This window comes from Schistocerca americana, chromosome 7, assembly GCF_021461395.2.
Source record: "Schistocerca americana isolate TAMUIC-IGC-003095 chromosome 7, iqSchAmer2.1, whole genome shotgun sequence".
NCBI classification, from domain to species: Eukaryota; Metazoa; Arthropoda; class Insecta; order Orthoptera; family Acrididae; genus Schistocerca; species Schistocerca americana.
The window spans coordinates 586,295,632-586,318,849 of record NC_060125.1 but is presented as its reverse complement, the minus strand read 5'-3'; the positions used below and the strand labels follow the sequence as shown (position 1 = coordinate 586,318,849).

General features: G+C 42.1%; 1 protein-coding gene across 1 annotated transcript in view; it reads right to left on the bottom strand.

Moving 5' to 3' along the window:
• The window catches only part of LOC124622132 (carbonic anhydrase-related protein 10-like), a 403,585-nt gene that overhangs the window by 207,483 nt on the left and 172,884 nt on the right, over positions 1-23,218 (bottom strand). The window contains exon 3 of the mRNA XM_047147753.1: positions 22,228-22,275. Within this exon, the coding sequence (XP_047003709.1) occupies positions 22,228-22,275 (48 nt within the window). The remainder of the gene's footprint in view (positions 1-22,227; positions 22,276-23,218) is intronic.

Sequence of the window (23,218 nt, the reverse complement as noted above, 5' to 3'; positions counted from 1 at the left end):
TACTGCGAACGGCTGAAAGCAAGGGGAAACTACAGCCGTAATTTTTCCCGAGGGCATGCAGCTTTACTGTATGATTACATGATGATGGCGTCCTCTTGGGTAAAATATTCCGGAGGTAAAATAGTCCCCCATTCGGATCTCCGGGCGGGGACTACTCAAGAGGATGTCGTTATCAGGAGAAAGAAAACTGGCGTTCTACGGATCGGAGCGTGGAATGTCCGATCCCTTAATCGGGCAGGTAGGTTAGAAAATTTAAAAAGGGAAATGGATAGGTTGAAGTTAGATATAGTGGGAATTAGCGAAGTTCGGTGGCAGGAGGAACAAGACTTCTGGTCAGGTGACTACAGGGTTATAAACACAAAATCAAATAGGGGTAATGCAGGAGTAGGTTTAATAATGAATAGGAAAATAGGAATGCGGGTAAGCTACTACAAACAGCATAGTGAACGCATTATTGTGGCCAAGATAGATACGAAGCCCACACCTACTACAGTAGTACAAGTTTATATGCCAACTAGCTCTGCAGACGACGAAGAAATTGAAGAAATGTATGATGAAATAAAAGAAATTATTCAGATTGTGAAGGGAGACGAAAATTTAATAGTCATGGGTGACTGGAATTCGAGTGTAGGAAAAGGGAGAGAAGGAAACATAGTAGGTGAATATGGATTGGGGGACAGAAATGAAAGAGGAAGCCGCCTGGTTGAATTTTGCACAGAGCACAACATAATCATAACTAACACTTGGTTTAAGAATCATGAAAGAAGGTTGTATACATGGAAGAACCCTGGAGATACTAAAAGCTATCAGATAGATTATATAATGGTAAGACAGAGATTTAGGAACCAGGTTTTAAATTGTAAGACATTTCCAGGGGCAGATGTGGACTCTGACCACAATCTATTGGTTATGGCCTGTAGATTAAAACTGAAGAAACTGCAAAAAGGTGGGAATTTAAGGAGATGGGACCTGGAAAAACTAAAAGAACCGGAGGTTGTACAGAGATTCAGGGAGAGCATAAGGGAGCAATTGACAGGAATGGGGGAAATAAATACAGTAGAAGAAGAATGGGTAGCTTTGAGGGATGAAGTAGTGAAGGCGGTAGAGGATCAAGTAGGTAAAAAGACGAGGGCTAGTAGAAATCCTTGGGTAACAGAAGGAATATTGAATTTAATTGATGAAAGGAGAAAATATAAAAATGCAGTAAGTGAAACAGGCAAAAAGGAATACAAACGTCTCAAAAATGAGATCGACAGGAAGTGCAAAATGGCTAAGCAGGGATGGCTAGAGGACAAATGTAAGGATGTAGGGGCCTATCTCACTAGTGGTAAGATAGATACCGCCTACAGGAAAATTAAAGAGACCTTTGGAGATAAGAGAACGACTTGTATGAATATCAAGAGCTCAGATGGAAACCCAGTTCTAAGCAAAGAAGGGAAAGCAGAAAGGTGGAAGGAGTATATAGAGGGTCTATACAAGGGCGATGTACTTGAGGACAATATTATGGAAATGGAAGAGGATGTAGATGAAGATGAAATGGGAGATACGATACTGCGTAAAGAGTTTGACAGAGCACTGAAAGACCTGAGTCGAAATAAGACCCCCGGAGTAGACAATATTCCACTGGAACTACTGACGGTCGTGGGAGAGCCAGTCCTGACAAAACTCTACCATCTGGTGAGCAAGATGTATGGAACAGGCGAAATACCCTCAGACTTCAAGAAGAATATAATAATTCCAATCCCAAAGAAAGCAGGTGTTGACAGATGTGAAAATTACCGAACTATCAGCTTAATAAGTCACAGCTGCAAAATACTAACACGAATTCTTTACAGACGAGTGGAAAAACTAGTAGAAGCCAACCTCGGGGAAGATCAGTTTGGATTCCGTAGAAACACTGGAACACGTGAGGCAATACTGACCTTACGACTTATCTTAGAAGAAAGATTAAGGAAAGGCAAACCTACGTTTCTAGCATTTGTAGACTTAGAGAAAGCTTTTGACAATGTTCATCGGAATACTCTGTTTCAAATTCTAAAGGTGGCAGGGGTAAAATACAGGGAGCGAAAGGCTATTTACAATTTGTACAGAAACCAGATGGCAGTTATAAGAGTCGAGGGGCATGAAAGGGAAGCAGTGGTTGGGAAAGGAGTGAGACAGGGTTGTAGCCTCTCCCCGATGTTGTTCAATCTGTATATTGAGCAAGCAGTAAAGGAAACAAAAGAAAAATTCGGAGTAGGTATTAAAATTCATGGAGAAGAAATAAAAACTTTGAGGTTCGCCGATGACATTGTAATTCTGTCAGAGACAGCAAAGGACTTGGAAGAGCAGTTGAATGGAATGGACAGTGTCTTGAAAGGAGGATATAAGATGAACATCAACAAAAGCAAAACAAGGATAATGGAATGTAGTCTAATTAAGTCGGGTGATGCTGAGGGAATTAGATTAGGAAATGAGACACTTAAAGTAGTAAAGGAGTTTTGCTATTTGGGGAGCAAAATAACTGATGATGGTCGAAGTAGAGAGGATATAAAATGTAGGCTGGCAATGGCAAGGAAAGCGTTTCTGAAGAAGAGAAATTTGTTAACATCCAGTATTGATTTAAGTCTCAGGAAGTCATTTCTGAAAGTATTTGTATGGAGTGTAGCCATGTATGGAAGTGAAACATGGACGATAAGTAGTTTGGACAAGAAGAGAATAGAAGCTTTCGAAATGCGGTGCTACAGAAGAATGCTGAAGATTAGATGGGTAGATCACATAACTAATGAGGAAGTATTGAATAGGATTGGGGAGAAGAGAAGTTTGTGGCACAACTTCACCAGAAGGAGGGATCGGTTGGTAGGACATGTTCTGAGGCATCAAGGGATCACCAATTTAGTATTGGAGGGCAGCGTGGAGGATAAAAATCGTAGAGGGAGACCAAGAGATGAATACACTAAGCAGATTCAGAAGGATGTAGGTTGCAGTACGTACTGGGAGATGAAAAAGCTTGCACAGGATAGAGTAGCATGGAGAGCTGCATCAAACCAGTCTCAGGGCTGAAGACCACAACAACAACATAATTCAGACCAAAGCATTTTAGAAAGAAATGCCATTGTTTTCTAATTTATATATATATATATATATATATATATATATATATATATATATATATATATATATGGCATTTCTTTTCTAAAATACTTTGGTCTGAATTACACACTAAAATGTATAAATTTCAATCCTTTTTTAATTTTTGAATGTAGCTTTTTTTCTTATGCTTTATATTTTACGATTCTTTTTCCGTATATTTCCTGCTACAGTGTTACCTGCTGGTAACATCTTTACTTTGACTTGTCCCTCAGTTTCCCTTTCACTTATTGTGTGAACATGGGTTTACATGATATGTTATGTAAATCTTGTTTTATTATTGACATGTTAAAGTATCGATTTCTGCATGTTCCTGGAATGACGTGTCACGACTTGATACGTTCGAGATGTATTGAGGTGCTTGTGGATAAGGTATGTTGTGCCATTTTGTGAAAATGTGCACACTACTTTATTGTATCTGACCTGATATTATTTGTAATTTGCGATCTATAGGCCTTACAGATTCGCTGATGGGAACTTAGGTTTGGTGAAACCGATCGCAAAAAATAAAATTACAGTTAGTGATGTTGGCTGTTGGTGTTTTTACTTGTAAATTTCTCATAACTCTAAATAGCCCCCATACTTCAACGGTGTCAGGGACGAGTAATTTGAGATAAAACGGTGAGAGAACTGAACGTTCCTAGTGGCGCGAGGTCTTGAATGAGCAACGGAAATACGTCATGTTGTTATAAAATGCTCGTATATCTGTACTGGCTTTGGTGACTTTCTTGACATACGAATCCATCGACTGAAGAAACTCAAAACTCCACAGCTCGTAGCAGCCCGTTGACTATATAGATGGGTTTTGCCCCTCTCACGGATAGTTTAATGTTGCAATTAGTCATTATCGCACTCAACACTTCCAGCCAGTATTCCAAGCAACCAATGTAGTGGCAGAGGTATATTCTTTGTGCTGTAATTAAGCCCAGCGCACAAAAAATTTGTCACCCCGAGAGGCATTACCATACCGTCTAACACCACCTCTATACTTGAGTGTCTCTATTTTGGGAGAAAAGAGTTCGGGAGCTCCTTGAAGTATTCTATGTCAAACTAGCTGAAGCCACTCGTCGATAAATAACCCATGCAGCAAACTTTTTGCATGGATGTTGATTGCTGCATTGGACATATTGTTACATACGATACCACAAATTCTCCGAAGGGTTAAGGCCAAGGAGCGGTATGGTGTGTGTAGTACCATACTTTGCACAAGGATATTGTCATCTTGAAAGATGCGAGTATCAGCAACTTAGTCATCACAGAGATGTAGAAGAAATATAGAAGAATGGGTTACACATATTTACCATAAATGTTGAAATATACGTCCTGGTTCATGTTCATGGTAATCTGAACGAGTGGGCTCAAATTATGGTAGGAAACAGATCACGTTGGACTACCTCCAACCTGAACAACAACCCCCACACACGGAGCATTAAACGTCGCATTGACCCACACTCTTCGTCTACTTTCCGTATTGTTTCGCCCACTAGAGGTATGCAGCATTATGTGACAACGTGAGCAGTGTTCTTGCGCGACGAACCCGACTCCAACCTTCTACTGCATACACTTCCCTCCGCAATGGTCTCCCGAAAACAGGTTGATAAGGACCTGCATTTACTGTCAGAAATCGGTTTACAAGGCAGGACAGTCGTCTCCTGCCCCTGCGGACTGGGATCTGTTTACGACGACTGTTCTTAGGCTGGTTATCATGGTGTCCAGTGGTACACCGTTGGTTGTAGACGTGATGGACACTCTGCGTTGAAACAGAAACCCATCACTCAACTTCATTTACTGTGTGGTCATAGGGACATCAAAACACGATAGCTCCTTCCTGCTGTTCCGTCACGTCTCTGTGCTGACCCATTTTCTTGCTCAGATCCCTTACCGTGACCGCAGGTGTGTATCATTAACAGTGCCCTGAAGTAATCAGCGCCCTACTTCAAGGTGGTCAGTAATATTTTCTTCAGTGTGATTATTGATATTGTCTCGTCTTCGTTATCTGTCTTCCACCGAGCCTTTGATTATCTCCATCCCAGTTACGAGGGTTCAAACTGAAATAGTGGCAACTATTTATTCACAACCGATACAAAAGAGTTACATGTTTGCACCTGTTACTGTCCTTCAGAGTAGTCACCAGCGTTGTGTGAAACCCATTGCCACCGATGTGGAAGGCGTAGTATACCGTTATCAGAGCCTGTTCTGTTGATGGTGCGAATCTAGCGGTCCACTGCCTGTCGAATCTCTGGAACAATTCCGAAGCGAATGCCACGAAGTGGTTCGTTCATCTTCGGAATCAAATCAAACTCACAAGGACTTAAGTCAGGGGAGTATGGTGGGTGGTACAGTACTTCCCAGTCCCCACCGAACAGAGCAGCCACAGCTTGCGTTTTATGATCCCGCGCATTGTCGTGCAAAATCAAGTGGTTCAAATGGCTCTAAGCACTATGGGACTTAACATCTGAGATCATCAGTCCCCTAGACTTAGAACTACTTAACTCTAACTAACCTCAGGACAGCACACTCATCCATGCCCGAGGCAGGATTCGAGCCTGCGACCGTTGTAGCAGCGCGGTTCCGGACTGAAGCGCCTAGAACCGTTCGGCCACACCGACCGGCCTCGTGCAAAATGATGGGTGGGTTCCGCACAAAGTGTCGCCGCTTCTTTCGCAAAGCTGGTCGCAGGTGATGCTCCAAAAACCAGTAACACTGTGCATTGACGGTCTGCCATGGAGGAATGTAATGTGTTAGGATAACACCATCACAGTCGTATACTGGAGCTCCGACGCACTTTCGACTTTCGCAGCGACCTATAATGACGCCATTCGTTCGATTGGCGTTTCAGTTCTGTTCGTGCGATGTGGCCCATGTCTCATTCAGGGCTACGATACAGCGTAAGATTCGACAGGCAGTAGACCACTCCATTCGCACCATCAACAGAACAGGCTGTGCTATCGGTATACTACGCCTTCCACATCGCTGGCGAAGGGTTCTACACAATGCTGGTGACTACGTTGAAGGACAGTAACAGGCACAAGCAAATAACTCTTTTGTATCGGTTGTGAATAAATAGTTGCCACTATTTAAGTTCCAACCCTCGTCTTTTTACTTAATAGCGTTTAGTTCCTGTGCTCTAGACAGTATTTATTTTCGTTGAGCAGAACCCATTTTAATGGGGTACATTTCTTGCATCCCCTAAGTTCCTACTAACTGATTACTGAATTGTTCCCTGTTCCAAAAACTATGTTAGATTTATGGGGTAAAAATGTACACGATATAAGCCGTTAGAGTTCTCCTGCCCCTAATAGCTTCTGAATGTAACCAGCACAGTATGGTGCATCTCTGTAGACCTGCTTCTAATGTTCCTGTACCTTAAACAGTTATTTTAGACCGTCACCTGTTTCACATCCTACCCTAAACAGTGTCTGTTGACTCCATTCACCGGAGTGGTTGTGGTATAAATGGCGCTGAACTTGATTCGGTACTGTGATAAATTGCCTCTGGGTGTGCTTGTTACGTTTATTTCTGTAGCGCGGCTCGGTGAAAGTTAATAATCGAGTTGGGCGTGTTGGCCAAGTTGACGGCAGGTGAATAACATCAGCGCTGCAGAGGGGTCGCAGCCCCCCACCCTGCCCCCGACGCTAAAGCTGATATTTACGCTGGTGGCTAGCAGTCCACTCGGCGATCAATATCGGACGACTGAGTGGCAGTTTTACCTTTGCAAACGTCAAAGGACACACCAGTGTTACCGCTGTGTACGCTAGTATCATCCGTTGTAGACATCAGTGATAACAGTTTTGGTGACAGGACGAAGTAAATACCGTGCTCGAAGTAACTAGAGTGACATATTTCGGCAGTAAGGAAATAAATAATTTAGTTAACAGAGCTTATTTCGGAACTGAATATCATTTTTTCCCAACCATGAAGTAGAGGTAATTGTAGCCTCGAAACATAGTTGATCTCAAAACATAACGTACAATAGAATAGTTCGTTTACGATGCGAAGGAATTATTTAGTTTGCATAACTTTGGATGTTAAATTGTTTAAGTGTGTTATTCAAATACTAATCAGTTTTGATCGCAAGGATTTATTAAAAATTAAAAATCACACGTTAAAACCGTAACCGGTTTCGATTTTATCAGAAATCATTTTGAGACTATGTCTCGTCAGATGGTCAACATAGAGGACGGTTGGAGCATTGGTGGGTGTCAAATGATATCACTGGTAACTCAGCAGGCCTCTATGCTCAGTGTGGATAGAGCGGGAGTCAGTGAAATGACATGGGAAGAAAACGAGGATTTCTGGTGATATGAGTATACTGTAATATCAACAGCGGCAGAAAATGGTACAGCGGGAGTGGGATTGGTTGTGAATGGGAATGTAGGGCAGAGAGTGAGTTACAATGCGCTATTCAGTGGTAGTGCTGTTCTCATCAGAATCGACAACGAACAAACACCGACCACGATGGCTCAGGTATTCACGCTGACATCGCATGCTGAAGAGACAGAGAAAGTATATGAGGATATTGAACGGATAATTAAGTGGCCGGCCGTAGTGGCCGAGCGGTTAAAGGCGCTACAGTCTGGAACCGCACGACCGCTACGGTCGCAGGTTCGAATCCTGCCTCGGGCTTGGATGTATGTGATGTCCTTAGGTTAGTTAGGTTTAAGTAGTTCTAAGTTCTAGGGGACTTATGACCACAGCAGTTGAGTCCCATAGTGCTCAGAGCCATTTGAACCATTTTTTTTTATAATTAAGTACGCAAATGGAGAGGAAAATCTATTATGCATGGGGGGACTTGAATGCGGTTGTAGGTGAAGAAGTAGAGAAAAGGTTTAGGGGAGAAGATGTTCTTGGTACCAGGAATGAGAAAGGAGAAAGACTATTGAGCCCTGCAATAAATATCACCTAGAAACAGCGACTACTCTGTTCAAAAATTACAAAAGGTGTACTTCGAATAGTCCGTGAGATAAAGGGAGATTTCAGTTACATTACATCATGGTGTGGCAGAGATTCCTAAATCAGATACTGCGTCGTAATCTGTCCCCAGGAGCAGCTACAGACTCAGATCGCAATTTAATAATGATGTAGAGAAGGCTGAAGTGAAGACTAATGAGTAGGAATTACAAAAATATTCAGGGAAATCAGGGACAGAGAAATAAAAATCACTTATTAACTAAATAAATAGGAAGTGCGGGGAAGCTAAGGTGAATCGTTGCATCGAAATGTGAAGAAATCGGAAAAGAAATGATGGAGGAAGGACTGAGTCTTCTTATAAAAATATTAAAACAGCATTCGCTGAAATTAAAGGCTTGGGTGGTAGCAATGGGAATTCAACTGTTAACAGTGGAATAGAGAGCGGGCGGGTATAAAGAGTACAATGAAGACCTCTATGAGGGAAAGACTTGATCGATTTGATAGAAGAAAAAACAGCAGTCGATATAGAAGATACAGAGCATCCAGTATTAGAATGAGAATTTAAAAGAGCTTTGGAAGACTTGAGATCAAGTAAGGCAGAAGAGGTAGATAACATTCCATCGGAATTTCTAAAATCATTTTGGAGAAGTGGCAACAAAATTACTATACCATTTGACTTTCGGAAAAATGTTATCCACGTAATTCCGAAGACTGCGTGAGTTGACAAGTGCGAGTATTACCGCAGTCAGCTTCACAGTTCATGCATCCAAGCAGCTGACAAAATTAATATGCAGAATAATGGAAAATAAAACGGTATGAATTAGATGACGATCAGTTTGGCTTTAGGAAAGGTAAAGACACTAGAGAGAAAGTTATGACGTGGCAGTTGATAATGGATGCAATACCAAAGAAATATCAATCCGCTTTCATAGGATTTGTCGACCAGGAAAAAGCGTTCAACGGTGCAAAATGACACAAGATGCTCGTAAATCTGAAGGAAAAGTGCACAAGCTACAGGAAGAAACGGGTAATATACAATTTGTAGAAGAAGCAAGAGGCAATAATAAGAGTGGAAGACCAAGACCAAATTGCTCGGATTAAAATGTATGTAGGACAGAGCTATAGTCTTTAGTTCTGGTTGCATCTATGGTGCGGCCATCTCTGTCGCTGAGGTACATATACTACCTATCTCGGTAAGTTAAGTGCTCTATTAGGAGAAGCAAACTGTTAGAACCTAGTTAGAACAAATGTATTTGAAATCTGAACTTTCCGCATATTTGTTCATCTAATTGGGCTCAAATGTCCTCCTGTCTCATCAACATGAGATGGACCCCTTGACACCATTAACATAATTATTGTAGAAACTATTTGTCGTTCTTGCTGTTCAGTTGACAGAATCGTATTGTTCCGTTAAAAAGACAGGACTGTTGGAAGAATTTATGAAGTTGAAGACGCGAGAGAAGAATGCCTATAAGGCGAACATGGTAAGAGAAGTGCTTTTGGCGTCCACTAAGTGGCATTTGGTGACTTTCTGTTCTTAAGTATTAGCATAAAATACCTCAGCATCTTTGTTGCTGCCAGGTGGGGAGTGATCAGTGTCCATTACAATACATTCATTGTACGTTTCTTATTTGTGACCAAATAAACGTTCTCATAAAAAAATGTACATTAAAATATTATAATACTATTTTATAACGAGTCATCTCCAGGAAATGGTGGTGTAATCCATAGGAACTATGCTTGTCTCGAGTAGCAGTACTGATAATTTGCTTTGTAATCAGAGTCGAAACGGTCTTCTGGAGCCAATTTCAATTAGCTGTGCTGAGATTTTTGACCAGCAGTTAAATAAAGCCACTGCTTCAAGTTCATCGATTTACCACATAATTAAATTATGTCTCCATGTTTATGAGGTCATCTACCGCGTAGGTTTTATAGAACCAAAAGCACCATGATTGCCGGCCAAAGTGGCCGTGCGGTTCTGGGCGCTACAGTCTGGAGCCGCGTGACCGCTACGGTCGCAGGTTCGAATCCTGCTTCGGGCATGGATGTGTGTGATGCCCTTAGGTTAGTTAGGTTTAAGTAGTTCTAAGTTCTAGGGAACTTATGACCTCAGCAGTTGAGTCCCATAGTGCTCAGAGCCATTTAGAGCACCATGATTATTAAATACACATTATGGAAAGTGTCTGAGCAAAGCTGTTCCAAACTGAAACACGGATCTAAATCGCTGCAAAACTTCATGTATCTATGAACAAGGACTGTTGGAGAAATAGTAACTCGTCTAGCGTTTTAACTCATTGTTAGATAGTAACACGGAAATTATTTTCTGGTGAATTACATCTTCTCAATGTAGTAAAATTTTGAAAAAATCCGAATGTTATTATATCGAGATGTTGACCAGCACCGTCAACAGACCTACAATAAAACTTCAAGCAACTGTTTTCAGCATCGTTGACGTTGGAGTATTATCGGCAGAGTCATCCTGTATTGCAAACAACCACAAGAAATGCCATTCGTCGTTAAGGATCCAAAGAAATAAGATTCACTTTGTCTAGAACGCATTCGTTGGGAACCAAAACAAGCTCAGCAATGGAGAAATTATAGACGGTGACCTATTCGGCCTTGCTATTCTGCATCCGATACATGCTGAAGTTGAAAGCTAATTCTCAGTGGATCAATGTAAAGCTATGACGTAAGAGCAGCCTTCCAGGCGTGTTCTAGGCTATATATATGCGCTGCCTCGTTGTTACACTGTAGCTCCTCTTTGCGCGGGTTCTCACTAACGTTGGTTTAAAACTTCTAGAGGGAAAGCACATTCCCAGTGTCTCTCGGTTACATACTATCGTCTTTTTCTTAAGGATTCAATATTTTATCTACTACATTCACTAAAAAACGAGAACGAGAAGCACTGTAGTGCCGAAAAGACTAAAAATCCTTCTGAGTTTCTCATGTGTGATCTGCTGCGTTTCCTGTATGAGCGTAAAACAGTTAATGCCTATTACCATTTTATGTGACAACCCTGTGAATTATCATTAACTCTCCATCTCCAATCAGTTTTACTTTGTGTTGCTAGTATTCTATTTACACACACAACATATACGTAAAAGACCTTGGCTTCAGACATTATCTGCATTGCGACAGCTTAACAGTCAAATGAAAACGAGACAGGTGGGAAAAAGTATATAAACTGTTTATTATTTCAAAATTAATCGCTATAGCGGTTAATACATTTATCCTACTGTGAGGAAAGATGATCAATTCCATCACGGGAAAATGTTTACCTTCACATGAGGAACACAGATTGTACTAGGGCGTGTACCTCTTCATCCACAGCAAATCGACGACCAGGGCTACAAAAATACGGGAATCACGTAGCGAGAGATCCGCATTGTATGGGGGATGTGTACGAGCATCACAGTGGAACTTCTGCAGCGTAGTCGAAACAACCTTGGCAGTATGTGGGTCCGTAGAAGTGTTTGTATAGGTTTTCTCTACAAATTACCGATTAAGTGTCTGATTCCGCTCCACATTCATTATGTGCCGGATCACATGTTCGCTGGTGAGTCTCGGTGTGCTATGAGACGAGTAACTGGTCTTCTAATACTCATGTGTACAATACATTTCGTTTCATATGCTGCCCTGCCACAATCACCAAGAAGTGGAACCGACTATCACATCTCAATCTTCCTTCCCATACTGAAACTGCTCTTACGGTTAGTGTAATGTGTTTCTCCACTACCAACTAAGCCGGCCGGAGTGGCCGAGCGGTTAAAGGCGCTACAGTCTGGAACCGCACGACCGCTACGGTCGCAGGTTCGAATCCTGCCTCGGGCATGGATGTGTGTGATGTCCTTAGGTTAGTTAGGTTTAAGTAGTTCTAAGTCCTAGGGGACTTATAACCACAGCAGTTGAGTCCCATAGTGCTCAGAGCCATTTGAACCATTTTTGAACTACCAACTAAGTGCTACAAGAATTATTAATTCCCCTTTTTGAATGTTGTTTTAAGGAGCTCACGTTCCACTGTTCAATGTACTACAAGAGCAAACATGGTGTGCGGATTATTTATACATTGAGCAACGAATAATGGAAACCAAGGAAAAATACTGAGAAGGAATTAAAGTTCCCTGGAGAAGAAATAAAAACTTTGAGGCTTGCTGATGACATTGTATTTGAGTCAGAGACAGCAAAGAACTTGGAAGAGGAGAACCGAATGTGTCTGGGAACAAGGATATATGATAAACATCAACAAAGGCAAAACAAGGATAATGGAAAATAGTACAATTAAATCAGGTGATGCTAAGGAAATTAGATTAGGAAACGAGACACTTAAAGTTGCAGATGAGGTTTGCTATTTTGGCAGCAAAGTAACTGATGATGGCCGAAGTAGAGAAGATATATAATGTGGACTGACAATGACAAGAAAAGGGTATGTGAAGAACAGAAATTTGTTGTTATGGAATATAGATTAAAGTTATGGGAAGTCTTGTTGGAAATTAATTGCATGGAGTGTAGCAATATATGGAAGTGAAACATGAAAGATAAACAAAGAAAAATGGTTCAAATGGCCCTGAGCACTGTGGGACTTAACATCTGAGGTCATCAGTCCCCTATAACTTAGAACTACTTAAACCTAACTAACCTAAGGACAGCACACACATCTATGCCCGAGGCTGGATTCGAACCTGCGACTGTAGCAGTCTCGCGGTTCCTGGATGAAGTGCCTAGAACCGCTCGGCCACCGCGGCCGGCGAAAGGTAAACAGTTTAGAGAATAAGACAAAAGAAACTTTCGAAATGTGGTGGTACAGAAGAACGCTGACCATTAGATGGGTAGAACATGTAACTAATGAGAAGGTACTGATTAGAATCGAGGAGAAAAGAAATTAGTGGCACAGTTTTGACTAGAGCAGGGGCACACAGGGCACACAGGGGCAAGCTGGCCACCCGCTTACCTCCCCTCCCCACCATACCTTCTGTCCACTCCTTCCCCTGTAATGCGTTTTGTTTTCCTAGCTTGCTTTATTGAATGATGGAATAAGGTTAGCAGGAGTGCTTGAAATAAATCATGGTTTGAAAGAGTACCTATTAACTACGATACGTTTTATTTAGTTATCACAGGTGGAGTTTACAATACGTTTAATATCTGGAACAAAATTTCTGCATACAGACAAACGCAAACAGTTACGTAAATTTTCATCACTTATGTTTGCTCTTAACCGAGACTTATTAATTCAGCAAATGGTTTTCCAGCTCTCACTATATTAAGCGCAATTTTATAGCTTGCACGTACCGCTGGGCTATTATTGTTGTCGTCCTGAAAAATTGAAAAGAGTGCTCCATAAAATGTAAAATCAGTTAGATGAGAGACATGACGAGAGAAAGTCGCAGATCTCTCGTGACAACAGCAACTAGGACGGATGCATCTAATATCGTCAGGTCGCTCTTCTTAAGCTCAGTCAATTTCCCCATCCGCCCAAAATCCGACAATAAATTGTACTCGTCCTTGTGAAATTTAATGGCCTTTAATACTAAACTTCCGCTGACCATCGAGAATACTGCCACATATTAAACATTTCGGATTTTCACGTCTTTGCACAAAGAAAAAATGATTGTCCCATTACTTTTTAAAAGATAGCAAATCTACACGTCTCCGTTTCCTTGATTCACTCTGGATTTTCCGGTTCTTGAAATACAACGTTCACTACGTAGTGGTCGCTTCGCATCAACGTCCGCTGCTTAGCCTGGTACTACACTGCCGCAACCTGCCGGCTGTCGCCACTGCCCCATTCGACGATTGCACGCGAGCAGCACACGTGCAGCGCTGTGCGCTCACGAGCCGCGTGCAACGTTTGCCCGCTCCTGCACTAGAGGAAGGAAGCGGTTGGTAGGACGCCGTTGTGAAACATCAAGGGATCACCTGTTTGGTACTGGATGGAAGAGTGGGGGTTATAAATAGTAGAGGGAGGCTGAGGGATGAGTGCAGTAAGTCGATTCAAAAGGATCTACGATGCAGTAGTTATTCGGATGTGAAGAAGCTCGCACAGCATAGAGTATGATGGAAAGCTGGATCAAACCAGTCTTCCGACAGAAGACAACGGCAACAAATGTTGTTATCTTCTTCAGATTACTACTCGGCAACCAGTCCCTACCACATCCTCCAGATAAAACAAAGTTGAGCGATTCTGATTAGGAACGGAGTGATCAGAAGGTTGATATGTGCCGTTAGCTGCTTGTACCTAACTTGAACCTGGACCTTGGAAAGTGAGCTCTCTTGTCACTTCCTTGTAGTTAACTGAATGGCTAAGTGGCTTGCTTATCATCCCTGTTCCGCAGGACCTCTCACCGTGAACCACGCTGCTTGCAGAAAAGGTGATTACGGACTGGAAACGATTAACATTCAGGATGAAATTATTGTAGTACCATAAGTACTCCCCGTCAGATGCTGCTGGCTTTCTTGACACGGAAAATGAATGAGACGACACTCGAAGTTGCGTAGATGGCATCAGGAAACGTGGAGTGGCATAGATATGTAACACTGGAAAGTGTTACATATGGAAACGACTGGAAGAAACCATCACCTGTGAGTGAGTGAGTGGCAAATGACACATAATGATGGTTACCGAACTTTCACATTTGAAAATAATTTGGAGTACACGTTACGGCGTGTCCTGAAATCGTTAATTAGGGAAGTTATACCTTAAATAAATGTAAGTCGAAAGCCGAAGTTTTAAACTACGTATCTAACAAATCGTTAACGCGAGAGAGTCGCACAAATATACCGTCGTTTGACCATCGCACAGCTCCCTTATGGAGAAGACAGTAATAAACACACACAGCGTAGAGAAACAACTGAAAGAGTTGAAACTGATTATGTCGCCAGGTCGTGATGGAATCAGAATTCGATTTTACGAAGAGTACACTGAAACATTGTTATCTTACTTAGCTTATTTCTCGTTTTACGCGAAGTCTAAAGCGACAGCAACATGTTTCCAGTCATCAACAGTCCAACTTCGGTGTTGACGGACCCAGGCGAGGCGTACAACTTCGTGTCGTGCAGTCATCAAGGGTACACGAGTTGCCCCGAAAGCCCAAGTCGATGATGCTTCGTTGAATGGTTTGTACGCTAGCACTTGTTGATGGCCCAGCATTGAAATCTGCAGCAATTTGCGGAAGGGATGCACTTACGTCACGTTGAACGATTCTCTTTAGTCGTCGTTGGTACCGTTCTTGCACAATCTTTTTTCGGCCGAAGCGATGTCGGAGATCTGATGTTTTACCTGATTCCTGATATTAACGGTACACTGGTGAAATGGTCTTACGGGAAAATCCCCACTTCATCGCTACCTCGGAGATGCTGTGTCTCATCGCCCGTGCGTCAATTATAACATCACGTACAAACTCACTTAAATCTTGATAACATGCCATTGTAGCAGCATTAACCGATCTAGGAACTGCGCCAGACACTTGTTGTCTTATACAGGCGTCGCCGACCACAGGGCCGCATTCTGCTGTTTACATATATCTATATTTTAATACGCATGTCTGTACCAGTTTATTTGGAGCTTCAGTTTACAAAGTAACAGTAGTCCTATCACACTTCCTCGAGGCACTCTTGAAGGTAACCATGTCTCTGATCAACTCTCGCCTTGGGTGATAACATACTGGGTTCTGTTACTTAAGAAGTCTACGTGCCACACGCATATCTGGGAACCTATTCCGTATGCTTGTGCCTTCGTTAACAGTCGACAGTGTGGCATACTGTCAAATACTTTACGGCAATGTCAGAATCTCGCAGGATCTCAAACGTAAACGGGGGAAGCTGAGATTCACACGAGCCATGTTCTCTCAGCCCATCTGATTTGTTTACAGAAGCTTTTCCTTCTTAAGGAAATTTATTGTATTAGAATTGACTGCTCTGCAGCAGACCGATCTTAAGGATATTTGTCTGTAAAATATCAGGTCCGTTCTTTCACCTTTATTACATACAGGAATCTCGTTTAGCCGGCCGGTGTGGCCGAGCGGTTCTAGGCGCTTCAGTCTGGAACCGCGTGACCGCTACGGTCGCAGGTTCGAATCCTGCCTCGGGCATGGATGTGTGTGATGTCCTTAGATTAGTTAGGTTTAAGTAGTTCTAAGTTCTAGGGGACTGATGACCACAGATGTTAAGTCCCATAGTGCTCAGAACCATTTGAACCATTTGAACCAATCTCGTTTCAAATTGTATCGAGCGGATGGACGTTCGGGTATGGAGACAACTTCATGAATCCCTGGACCCTGCATGTCACAGGGGACTATTCAAGCTAGTAGAGGCTCTATAACGGTGTGGGGCGTGTGTAGTTGAAGTGACATAGGACCCCTCATACGTATAGAAATGACTCTGACAACTGATTCGTACGTAAGCCTCCTGTCTGATCACCTGCATTCATTCATGTCCATTGTGAGTTCAGACGGACTTGGGAAATTCGAGCAGGACAACGCGACATCCCACATGTCCAGAATTGCTATACACTTACGCTGCCCACCAAACTCCCCTTACTTGAACAATATTGAGCATATCTGGAATGCGGTGTTCAGAAGAGATCTCCACTCCCTCGTACTCTTACAGATTTATGGACAGCGTTGCAGGATTCATGGTGTCAGTTCCTTCCAACACTACATCAGACTTTAGTCGAGTCCACGCCACATGATACTGCGGCACTTCTGCGTGATTGCAGGAGCGCTACAAGATATTAGGCAGGTGTACCAATTTATTTGATTCTACAGTGTATGTACATAAATGAGCCATCCGACAGGCCGAGCAGCGATCAGCGGTTGTTTGCTGATCATGCTATGGTGTAGGGGAAGGTGTAGAAGTTAATCAGATGTTCAAATGTGTGTGAATTCCTAAGGGACCAAACTGCTGAGGTCATCGGTCCCTAGACTTACACAGTACTTGAACCAACTTATGCTAAGAACAACACACACATGCCCGAGGGAGGACTTGAACCTCCGGCGGGAGACGCTGCGCAATCCGTGACATGGCGCCTCAAACCGCAAGGAGTTTCCGCGTGGCAGAAGACTGCAGGAGAATACGACTTAGATAAAGTTTCTTCTTGGTGTGATAAGTGGCATCTACTGATTAATGTGGAAAAATGTACGTTAAATCAGATGAGTAGGAAAAACAAAACCATAATGATGGAATACAGCATTACTAGTGTGCTGCTTGACACAGTCACGCTGTTAAAATACCTGGGCGTGAAGTTGCAGAGCAATATGAAACAGAAAGAGCGTGTAATGATTTTAGTAGGGAAGGCGAATGGTCGACTGCGGTTTTTATCAGGAGAACTTTAAGAAAGTGTGGTTCTTCTGTAAAGGAGACCGCTTAAAAGACGCTAGTGCGACCCAATTTTGAGCACGGCTGGAGTATTCGGGATTCACACCAGAACGGATTAAAGGAGGACATTGAAGTAATTCGGAGGCGGGATGATAGATTTGTTGCCGGTGGGATCGAACAAGGCGCAAGTATTACGGAAGTCAAATGGATACCAATGGAGAGACAGTAACTTTCTTTCCGAGGGGCTCTATTGAGAAAATTTCGAAAACCGACATTTGAGCCTGACTGCAGAATGACGCTCCTACGTTCGTCGTTTTTATCTCTGTATGTCTGCGAGTGGAACTAGAAAGGAAATGACTATTTGTAAAGGGTGCCTACTATGCACCATACCGTGGCTTGAAGAGTATGTATGTCGGTGCAGGTATATATGTAATTGTAGATATTCATGTAGAAGTGACTTAATGGGTATCGGTCTTAATACAATCATCATTTATTTCAGTTTTAATTGAAAGTTCCGATAGAAATTTGACAACCACAAATTATGTGTATTTTAAATACTGCATTGAGTTAGTGCATTTCTACATCTGCATCTGCACTCTAAAAGCCTTCTTATGGCGTGTAGCGGAGAATGCTCTGACTACAGCTGTAGGTCCAACCTTTTCCTCTTAGAATCGTTAATAGTGTGCAGGAGAAGCGACTGCTGATAAGCTTTCATGTGAGCCCGAATCTCTCTAATTTTACATTCGTAGCCCTTCGTGAGATATCCGTAGGACAAAACAATACAATGAAGTTATAATGAAATCTAGGCCCGTAAGCAGCGAAAGATCTAAATTTCATTAATCTTCTAGAGCTGCAAATCACCAGCGATATCTGTACAGATATCAGCTTCATATAGATAAGGCTTACCGGCCAATGATCGTCTTCAGTGTTGATGCACTCAGGCTACCTGAACTCTTACGGGAATCAGTAGATTGAATGCCGCGAGTAATGAGTATGGTAGGCAGGGTCACTACAAATGTAGTGTATGGACAGAAAGTTGGAAAGTGTCTGTCTCACGGGGAGCGTGCCAGAGATAAGTCCCTGCTGTCGCACTACCGTCTGCGTCCTCGGTGGCTCAGTCGGATAGAGCGTCTGCCATGTAAGCAGAAGGTCCCGGGATCGAGTTCCGGTCGGAGCACACATTTTTCAACTGTCCCCCTTGATGTTTATCAACGCCTGTTAGCAGCGAAAGGTCCAGATTTCACTATAACTTCGTTCTCCGAAAGCTGCAAGATCACCAGTCTGTACAGTTATCAGCTTCATAAGCAATATAGTGGTTGACTTTTCTAGGAACAAAGGCTCTGTCAATTTAAACAACCGCGCCGTGTTCCATAACGCTTCAGACGTAGCATCAGCCAATGGAGCTGGTGATCCTCTCAGTGACGTTTCTGCGCTTAGTAAGCCAACATGTGACGAAACACGCTGCTCTTCTTCGGATACTTTCTATTTCCCCTGTAAATCCTAACTGATAAGAATGCTAGATTGAGCAGCAATATTCAAATATCAGACGAGGCTAGCTCCTTCTTAGGAGGACTACACATCCTAAGAAATCCAAAGAACTCTAGTCTGGCATTTGCTCCTCCTACGATTAGTTTTCTGTAGTTAGTACACTTTAAATCGCTCATAAATGCATACTACCAGATGTGCAATGTACAGGGTTATTACAAATGATTGAAGCGATTTCACAGCTCTACAATAACTTTATTATTTGAGATATTTTCACAATGCTTTGCACACACATACAAAAACTCAAAAAGTTTTTTTAGGCATTCACAAATGTTCGATATGTGCCCCTTTAGTGATTCGGCAGACATCAAGCCGATAATCAAGTTCCTCCCACACTCGACGCAGCATGTCCCCATCAATGAGTTCGAAAGCATCGTTGATGCGAGCTCGCAGTTCTGGCACGTTTCTTGGTAGAGGAGGTTTAAACACTGAATCTTTCACATAACCCCACAGAAAGAAATCGCACGGGATTAAGTCGGGAGAGCGTGGAGGCCATGATATGAATTGTTGATCATGATCTCCACCACGACCGATCCATCGGTTTTCCAATCTCCAGTTTAAGAAATGCTTCTGCTTTAGCCTTTTCCGTAAGATTTTCCAAACCGTCGGTAGTGGTACGGTTAGCTCCCTGCTTGCTTTATTCGTCGACTTCCGCGGCTACGCGTGAATCTTGCCCGCACGCGTTCAACCGTTTCTTCGCTCACTGCAGGCCGACCCGTTGATTTCCCCTTACAGAGGCATCCAGAAGCTTTAAACTGCGCATACCATCGCCGAATGGAGTTAGCAGTTGGTGGATCTTTGTGGAACTTCGTCCTGAAGTGTCGTTGCACTGTTATGACTAACTGATGTGAGTGCATTTCAAGCACGACATACGCTTTCTCGGCTCCTGTCGCCACTTTGTCTCACTGCGCTCTCGAGCGCTCTGGCGGCAGAAACCTGAAGTGCGGCTTCAGCCGAACAAAACTTTATGAGTTTTTCTACATATCTGTAGTATGTCGTGACCATATGTCAATGAATGGAGCTACAGAGAATTTATGAAATCGCTTCAATCATTTGTAATAGCCCTGTATGTCTCTACTAGTCGTCATTCAGCAGTCGGGTCTTGGCGCCAGTTTGTACACGATAAGTGACATTTGTTAATCCCCTGTACCACACGTCGATGCCTACATACGTTCTTGCATTTCACTACCATTTTCCAGCACTGGAACTTCTCCACGTACGACAGTCTCAGCCTGGAATTGCCACACCAAACATCCGACGCCAGCTAGTAAACCATTCGTATGGGTCACTGACCGTCCGAAAGCACCCCGTTTGGTTACGCGGCAAGCAATTTTAACTTCAAAAAATTTCTATCTTGTGAATGACATGCTGCGGTTTCTTTGCTAAGAACTTCAACAGTCGGTCCGAAATTCTGTAGGCTAATATTTAGTTTATTAGACCACAGTGCAGAACTGAATCGAATACCTTCTTTGTTGTGTTATCGTCTCAGTAGTTATCTCATTATATTATTTCCTATTAATTGTTACTGGTTCAATACCTGCAAGGTAAACGTGTTACTGAACATTCAAAATTGAGTTGTGATTCGTGTCACTGGAAGACGGCTAGCCTAGATGTGACAGAGCCTATGGTCTCACGACGCCGAAGGTGGCAGAGGAAGGCGATATCGACTGTACCGAAGATGGGGGCTGTGTAACAGCTGGTGCAGTCGAACTTCCAACTAATGCTATTTATTTGAGCTATCGTTATTGAGAAGACTGATAAATACACTTTTCGCTATGAGATCAGAGATTTCACCCATGGGTAGTGAACAATTCACGTAAACGTCAAAGCCAGAATCTACTGCAGAAACTAAATGCTGCTATTCTTACTATAAAATTTCCAATATATCTTGCAGTGAAAATAGAAGACTTGTTTATCCTGTACACTTTTACTCTATTATATCCTGTGCTATCGTATTTTAGTTTTACTCTGTTCTATATGCTATGATCTTTCACATTCACGAACAGTATTGCTAGCTCAGAAGGACAATCAGAACGATCTGTGGTATATGTTGTTGAACTTAGTGCAAGTCGTTCTTCAAGTATCTCGGAATCCATCACTGTACATATATATTCTCGTGGCATTTGTGTTTAAGAAAGTGGATTCATTCGAATGAAAAAACCTTATTTACTCCGTAAATATTAAACACAAAACCGAACTACACTTGGATAATATTCCTGTAACCACTGAACAGGAATCTGGCACTATTCTGCAAGTTTATTTTTCAATAGGCTTCCAGTACAACTGAAAAAAAAGAGTGTCCAGTAACAGATTGTCTAAGCTAAAATGCTTCACTGTGGAACGTTCCGTATATTCTCTACAGTAGTTTCGACCCTGCACTATTGCAGTTTTTTATAATTTTCAAAGCTTCCTTATGTTATCTCAGTTTTTTTATCAGTTTTCTTAGAATTACGTATTTTTCGCTCTACGATAAAGCAGCTTTGACTCACACGATCCAATAGCAGCTGATAAAATGAAATTAATCGTTTCCGAACATATCAAGGTAAAATTATAAGGGTCTTCTTCAGAAGACCACATGATTTTATCAAAAAGAACTGGTCGTTTTTTCTTCAGGTGATGTACATGTTTAACTGCTTCGAAGGTAGTGTTTGGTTTACGTTTTCAGAACACCGGCAGGTTTAAAGAAACCTACAGAGTCATGGGATCAAATTATCTCTTAACTCATTCTGTAAAGACAGTTGTGTGTAATACAATCTTCAGTACAATCTCTTAACTGGAGAACGGTAAAAAAGAAACGTCCAAATAACAATCACTACTTTTCTTCATACTGATACTCACCAACGCTAGGTCTACTTCTGCACCTTTCCTATCCTTCTGGGACTGGTAGTGCCAGTGACGAATATCCCCCCCTGTTTGGTTTCTACCGACCTACCAACTATACAGATATCGACTTCAACATAAAAAGAGTATGAAGCACTGCTGCTCGTCAGATAAGCTGTGTATACTAGGCGACAATGGGAAAAGTAGATTCCTGTCAATTTTAAGAATGAAGTACTTTTCAACAATTACGGATGAACGTTGGTTTGAGAATTTTTTCAACATCCACAAGTACTACGTACTATTATTACGAGCGTTGGGACTCCATTAAGTTCCAGTAATTTTATACCAACACTTCTAACCACAGAGAGATATATTAGCAGCTCTGTGAGCACATTTAGAGACGTTTTTGTACAGAAACAAGTGGCAGCGACTGAAAGGGTTCGCAGCAATTGCTCCTGACCGTGTACTGGAACTGAATCTACTGAGTCTGAACAAAGACGGTGTCTGTCTTACCTGAAATACCATCGTATGTCCACCACTCTTCCCAGCTCTCCCGGAAGGCTGGAACAAAAAAGAACACACTTTAAGTCTCATTATACTGCTAATCAATTGAAGTAAAATTTAGTTACAAAAACAGTGGAGCACTTCCCGTGTTGGGTGAGCTGCTTTGTGGCTAGCGAAACGGTTGTAACCCATTTATGGAGTTATAAACTAATTCATTCACCACTCATTTATCTTCAACAGCTTTGCTAAAAGCATATTTATCTGCTCTATGAACTGAAATTGGTACGACGATTAAATGTTACTTGGCTCATTTTTTCCTGTCAAACCCAAAGGCACTCACTTTTGAGAAAAGTAGTAGAGCCACAGGATATTCACATGGGATAGGTTGTTACACATGTAGCATCCACAGGAAAATGCTTAAATTTCGTGTGCACAGATACAATCTCTTGAACTGCCGAGTTTCTTTTTCAAATATTTAAATTTCAGCTCATTGTAACAGTTCTCTTGACAACAATGCCACTTTTACTCATTAACGCAATGCTGCTTCTGGTAGACAATAGAGAAAAACTATGCGTCATCTGAAGACCAAAATACAGAGGTGAAATGCTTTTGTGCGTTTTCTATACTTCTGAAAAATACTGGTTACCTACTTTGATTTTAAAGAAGAAAAGCGTGCTTCTAGCTAGGTAATCAGCTGACTCTTTGAAAAACCCTGCAGTACAATCATATAGCTATTAGATGCAGTTTAAAAAAGGAATAAAATGAAATTGGCGAATACTCATATGAAAGCTTCCTAAAAGAATACGTTTCCATTTTTGTTATAGAGCCCACATTAAACATATTAACATGTCGGCCACTACGATGTTCCAGTTAGAGCAAGTAAAAATGTTACGTGAAACAGAAGTTTCTGACCTAAAACACGACGTGGGGGATTCTACCAGCATATTATTCCGCTACTAAGCTCGTTTTCCTCGTGATGAACTGCTGCCACAAAGTTCCA